The sequence below is a fragment of the Zingiber officinale genome, chromosome 10A (genome assembly GCF_018446385.1).
Source record: "Zingiber officinale cultivar Zhangliang chromosome 10A, Zo_v1.1, whole genome shotgun sequence".
Taxonomy (NCBI): Eukaryota; Viridiplantae; Streptophyta; class Magnoliopsida; order Zingiberales; family Zingiberaceae; genus Zingiber; species Zingiber officinale.
In genome coordinates, this window is record NC_056004.1 from 4490405 (window position 1) to 4496769 (window position 6365).

Here is a 6365-nt window from a genome sequence, read left to right on the forward strand (position 1 = left end):
TAGTTTCTTTATATTTTTTTAAATATGCATATAAATTATGTTTTAAAAAATCAAGAGTACAGGCGTGCCCAACACATATCAATCTAATTTGAAAAAAAAAAAATAGAGGCCGATATCCACGTGTGAGGTAGAGAGAGCCGTGTCAGCAGATGGAGAGATCCTTTTGAAGTTCCCCATTGGTGAGCAATCTATCCTCTTTCCAATACCGGATCTCCCTTAGATTTGATGCATCCCAGGCATCCATCTCCACTCACTAATACCCCTCACATCTACACCTCAACCACTGAATTCAACCAACCCATCAATCCAAGCAGCATCCGCAATGGCCGTGGCCATGGCCTCCACCTCCGCCGCGGTAGTCCTCCAAGGCCTCTCCACCCCTTTCCTCTCCGGCTCCCGGACTCTTCTCAATGCCACCATCAGCGGGAGGTCCTCCGCGGCTGCGTCTCGTCGGCTCGTCGTCGTTGCGGCTGCCGCCAAGAAGTCCTGGCTCCCCGGCGTCAGAGGCGGCGGCAACTTCATCGACCCAGAGTGGCTCGATGGCTCGTATGTTTTTCCCTTTCACAATCATCTCCATCATCAAGAATTGGGGATTAACCGAAGAAACAACGTCTTTTCTCCCATATGATGAGTGCAGGTTGCCGGGCGACTACGGGTTCGATCCGCTGGGCTTGGGGAAGGACCCCGCGTTCCTGAAGTGGTACAGGGAGGCGGAGCTGATCCACGGGCGGTGGGCCATGGCGGCGGTGGTGGGCATTTTCGTGGGGCAGGCGTGGAGCGGCGTACCGTGGTTTGAGGCCGGCGCAGACCCTGGCGCCGTCGCGCCCTTCTCCTTCGGCTCGCTCCTCGGCACGCAGCTCATCCTCATGGGATGGGTCGAGTCCAAGAGGTGGGTCGACTTCTTCGACCAGGACTCGCAGTCCGTGGAGTGGGCCACGCCGTGGTCGCGCACCGCCGAGAACTTCGCCAATGCCACCGGCGAACAGGGATACCCTGGAGGCAAGTTCTTCGACCCCCTTGGCTTGGCTGGCACCGTCGATAACGGCGTGTACGTACCCGACTTCGAGAAGCTCGAGCGGCTCAAGTTGGCCGAGATCAAGCACGCCAGGATCGCCATGCTCGCCATGCTCATCTTCTACTTCGAGGCCGGACAGGGCAAGACCCCCCTTGGTGCACTGGGATTGTAAATTGTAAACATGAGGCTTGGACAAATGTATTAATCTACTCTACTGTGTGCATCGTTCGTCATGATTCTGAACATTAGTCTTCTCCTGTAAAAGATCTTGTAGATTAATTGCTGTCATTTAATAACAGACACTATTTATTATCTGGGAAATTGGAAGTTAATTTGTGTTTACAAAGTTGAGGCGCGTTATGGATTTGATTGCAGGAGAAAAATATCTCTGTTTGATACGGGATGTCAACGGGACTCAGATATGACGCTACTCTTAAAATCAAGGTGGTGTGACCGAAGGTTAAGGTGAAGGTTAAGAGGAGGTGGCAGCCAGGGTATCATTCTCCATGAGATTTTGTTATACGCCAAGTGTTAAGATCTTTGGTATGAGGATGGCTGGCTTATAAATCGGTAGGACTTAGAGAACCTAGTGTTTGATTCCTATATAAAAACATCTATCATATATCCAAGTAGTCGATAATCAACCAAGTTTAATTAAAGGAGGCCTAACCTATCACAGATATGGCCGGTCATAAATCCGGCCGGAGTAAGAGAACCTAGCTTCCCACTCGGTACAAGTCTTACAATATATGACCGGTCGACTTCATTAGAGGTTGACCCTATAGATTTTCATACATGCTAGTCCTCTTTCATATAACCAGTCACTAACAACTTCTGTCAGATTTACATAGCTTAGCATGTTCGTCTCTTATACATACAGAAAAACAGTTTCCCTTATAAACTCAGTCAGATTTTCAAATCTCAGGTTCTTGCTTTTAAAGGCGAGTCTTTTCTCATATGGACGATTGGATTAGAGTACTGATTGAATCTCTAGAGACTAAATTCCCCATTCCTTAAATGTAAATATCCCAATATATGGTCGGTCGGCTAAAAAGTTGACCGGATGTAGAGGACTTAGCTTCATATTACTTCCAGAACAGATCTTCAACATCACCTAGTACATAATCGAGCAGCTTAAGTTAAGAACAGATATGTAGTTGACCGGTTTAAAGACTCAGCCGGGATATACTCAGTACACAATATGGTCAGAACTAGCAACAACCTGCCAAAATAATAACCATTTGTTAGAGCATATTCCTCTATTTTAATATAATCATTTACTAGAACTTTTTTTTTGAAGGTGATTGTATTTTCCATCAGCCGACAACTTATGACATAATATTCCTTCAACCGTCTCATTAATAACGTAAGTTACAAAAGACAAAAGAGGTGTACATATGGATAATGAAAATTTCATCGGACGGTTATTGTAAATCGCCGAGGCTATATGTCTTCCCTTACTCAACAACATTTGATATTCTCTGTCACTTCATGATTGCGGAAGTTATAAGAGGTGGTATATAAAAGGGATCCTCTCTGTTGGTAAGGTACGCACACTCATACACATATGCACATCTTACAATATCCTTATTTACACGCACACATTCTGCTATTCTGCTCTCCGTTTTACCTGCTCGAATATCGTACTAGAACATTGGAGGACCATCATCAGAAACTTCTTCCCTGATTTTTAAGCACTGACATCTTGTCTACTCTTTTGAGTGTGTGCAGAGTAGAGAAAGATACTCAGAACTCTTTTCTTATTCTAGTTTATCATCTTCTCACCCTCACAAAGTTTTCAATCAGTCAACCACATCACCACCGATCCAGCACATTATCTCTTCAATTTTGAAACATGATCAAACACGGTGCTAAAACCATTTTTCTGTCATCCTCCTCTTTAGTAGGTTAGACCACATGTGCAAATTTAAAATAAACATGGACTGTGACCAAAACTATTCTCATCTAATTCACTTCGCTATTAGACTAAAATATTATTAGTAAAAATATCCTTCTTAAAATAGGGGATTCATTTGTCTGAGCGTTCTGTCAACCCATCTTTAAGCTAATATGGAGAGGAAATTATAAATGACTACTAAGTACACATGGGATCCTTCTTTTGAGTTAATGGACACTATTAGGATGTCATTTCTTTCTTAGCTTTGTTCAGAGTTGATTTCATTATTTGTCGGAATCAAATTGAACAGGCAGAGGCGCCGACAGGAGCCCATTTACGTAGGTCTCCAGACTGAAAGTGGCACACGAAGCAGCCCACAAGCGATGGTTAGTGGCTAGCTACGGCCTTCTTCTGCCTCTGGTGTCTCACGTCGCTTGCGGTCCGTAGAAGGGTGAGCTACAGGTCGCCGGATTACCTGCACATCGGCTCGGTGTCCAAGAAGACAGACGAGTGGAACTACGGTTTCTTTCTCCTCGAGCTGACCGCGCGCCGATCGAGTGAATAAGGTTAAAATTGCTCGATAGAAGCGTATGTTTTCTCACTCCTTATCTGAAATAATACACTAAACCAGCAATTACCATCATCCTTTTGCTCTGCCCGAGTTCATGTAACCAATGTATATACAGCTAACTACCTCAGCTTAAAGTAAATCTATGCACGGTGGGCTTCGTGCACCGAATATTTCATATTCAAACTAAGGGGAAAAAACGCTTAAAACAACTGTACCACTGGAAAACGACGACATGATCAAAGGAAATTTGCTTAGCTTCCAAACAAAGCTCGCCATGTGCTCGAACAGCTCAACATCAAAAGGAAGCCACTGGCACCACTGCTAATTAGAGTTCACCTTTGTATCAAACAGATACGCTCGTTGTTTTATTAGATGATATTTTTCATCTTAATTAGATCGCGATGTGATATATATGGATCAAATCGGTGTACTTTCAGCTGGAGGACGAAGACAAGACGACAAGTCGACAAGACTTAATACAGAGGAATTAATTAAGTCAGAGACCGGTTTAGCACTATTTACTAGATTTTATCATCTCAATAATTTTATCTATTTTATAGAACAATAAATTAACCTTAAAAAAAAATTGACATTGAAATACAATTCTTATTTCATTCCGTCTTAATCTAAATCATTCCAATATAATTTATTAACTTTAACTGGTCGTAACATTTTATTCTAAACTTAAAATTAAGCTCTGTAAATTTCACATATGATCCGACAGTAAGATCGGGGACTCCTCTGGAGGGGAGTTTACGTAGAGGTCAAAAGTCAAAAGAGTCAGCATGAAGGCTAGCCAATCGGAGATGGGGTGGGTCGACCGACCAAACGGGTCCGAACGGAATCAAAAACAACCCGACAAGGAGTCGGATTTCCGACGCTCATGGTGAACAGGGTCGTCGGGACGAGCGGGTAGCCCGCTCGACCGAGGCGTAAAACATCAATACTATGAAGGAATAGTCTCAGCCGAGCACCCGGTCGGACCGATACCTACGTCCGGTTGGATCGAGGCCTGTCGAGCGGATGGACGCTCGGCTCGGGGAATAAGGAGACAAGGGGACCTTGGGGAACATCTTCTGACAGCAGGCATATTCGACGACCAGGCCATACGTAGAATCGTACGACGGAAGGTTCTGCTGTCCCATCATAGAGGTGCTCAGACTGTAGCAGTATGGTGTCAGGCATGCTCCTCTAGCAAGCCCATACTAAGGTATGGTACAGGACACGTGTACGCCTTGGTAGGTGTGCACAAGCCTCCCCACAACTCTATATAAGAGCCCTCAGACTTCGCCGGAGGTACGCAATCTCGCATCTTCGGAGCCACTTCATAGTTTCCTCTTGCCTGACTTGAGCGTCGGAGGGGCGTCGCCGGGAACCCCTTCCTGGCCCGACTTCCTTGCAGGTTCGTCGGAGATCCATAAGGCCGGTCAGAAGTCCACGTCACCAGTTGGAAGAGTACCATGTGCCCAGCGTCCATCGATTCAGTGTTCGGACATGATCAACATATATATATATATATATATATATATATGTATGTTGATCCTGTCCGAACATATATATATCCATCAACTTTCAAACTTAAATTACGCCGTTTAGGTCTTCATAGCCTTTGAATATTTTATTAATATTTTTAATAATTTTTATTTTATAATATTTAGAATATTTTTAATATTTCTATAATTATAGTTCATAGTTAGTCTATTTATTAATTTTAATTATAGTTCATAGTTAGTCTATTTATTAATTTTAATTTCTATCAAGAAATTTTTTTTCCCTGATTTTTTTTTTTAATTATAGTCCATATATTAAGATTTCTTTGCTTTCTTATTTATAGGGTTAGACTTTATATAAACATATGTATAGCTTCATAAGAATTAATTTCCTCACGGTTAGAATCACTATTAGTCAGCCCACTAGTAATCATTCTAATTTCTCTTTGAGTGGCATTGCTCCTGTTTTCTTCCTCTTGAACCGAGGGTCTATCCTGCTCAGTAAAAGCTTGGGTGGGACTCGTGTTGTTCCTGTAGATCTATATTCTAAATGCATGATAGACGAATAAAATAAAAGCGGTAAAAACTTCAGCGATCTCCCGCAGATCCGCAATCGACAATGGCGAAACTCGCTATCGGAAGAGTGATCACAGGATCGGAAAGCCCTCCGCAATTCCACAAACCAAATCCCGCCGCCTTAGATGTTCTCCTCTTACTCTCGTCGTTGCACACTAGCAATTTCACACACCCTGATCCTTGGATGCACTCCCTTTATATAAGGAAATAAACCAGGGGTATAATGGACTTTTCCATTATGAGTAGTGGGGAACATGGGTCATGTTCCCATATCCCCACTCTCCCAATTTCCAACATCTCCCACTCGTCCAAGGTAAGTCACTAAGACTAGTTCATTCAGGTAAGTCACAAAGACTTAATGAGTCACATAGACTATTAGAGATTTTGGTCACATAGACCATTAAAGAGTTTGGTCACATAGACCATATGAGAACATCCAATCCATACTTAGAGAAAATGGTTCATGCGACAGCAAGCACACTGAGCGATAGTTGCTAAGAAGATTGTTACACCTTGACTTAGCCGCTCGTTCAGCAATCAATGCTAATAAAGTTATTACACTTTGCTTAGCTGCTCAAATAAATTAGAGATACACTCTTCATGGCACTTAGCCACTTTCTTGGTGGCACATAGCCTTTATCCAGGATCCATCCAATCTTCAAGTGACACACAACCATTATCTTGGAGATATCCATGTCTTGCTATTTACCCAGATTAAATAATTTTCATTTACATCGATATGAACATCTCTAATCCCTTATAATGACCATTATGTCAAGAGCATGTTCCATATCCTATATTCACATTCATTTCTAT

The 6365-nt window shown here is 42.9% G+C and overlaps 1 protein-coding gene across 1 annotated transcript; it reads left to right on the plus strand.

Annotated features, from left to right (window-relative positions):
- The first annotated feature begins 240 nt into the window (after positions 1 to 240).
- LOC122027359 (chlorophyll a-b binding protein CP24 10A, chloroplastic-like) lies at positions 241 to 1329 on the plus strand. The gene is made up of 2 exons (XM_042586306.1): positions 241 to 546; positions 638 to 1329. The coding sequence occupies exons 1-2, from the start codon at positions 323 to 325 to the stop codon at positions 1185 to 1187; spliced, it is 774 nt and encodes a 257-aa protein (XP_042442240.1). The 5' UTR covers positions 241 to 322; the 3' UTR covers positions 1188 to 1329.
- The last annotated feature ends 5036 nt before the right edge of the window (positions 1330 to 6365 follow it).

What these genes read in the sequence shown, in the direction of transcription:
- LOC122027359 (XM_042586306.1), top strand. Translation starts at nt 323, where the DNA reads ATGGCCGTGGCCATGGCCTCCACCTCCGCCGCGGTAGTCCTCCAAGGC. An exon ending in CCAGAGTGGCTCGATGGCTC is followed by an intron (nt 547 to 637) that starts GTATGTTTTTCC and finishes TGATGAGTGCAG; the next exon opens with GTTGCCGGGCGACTACGGGT.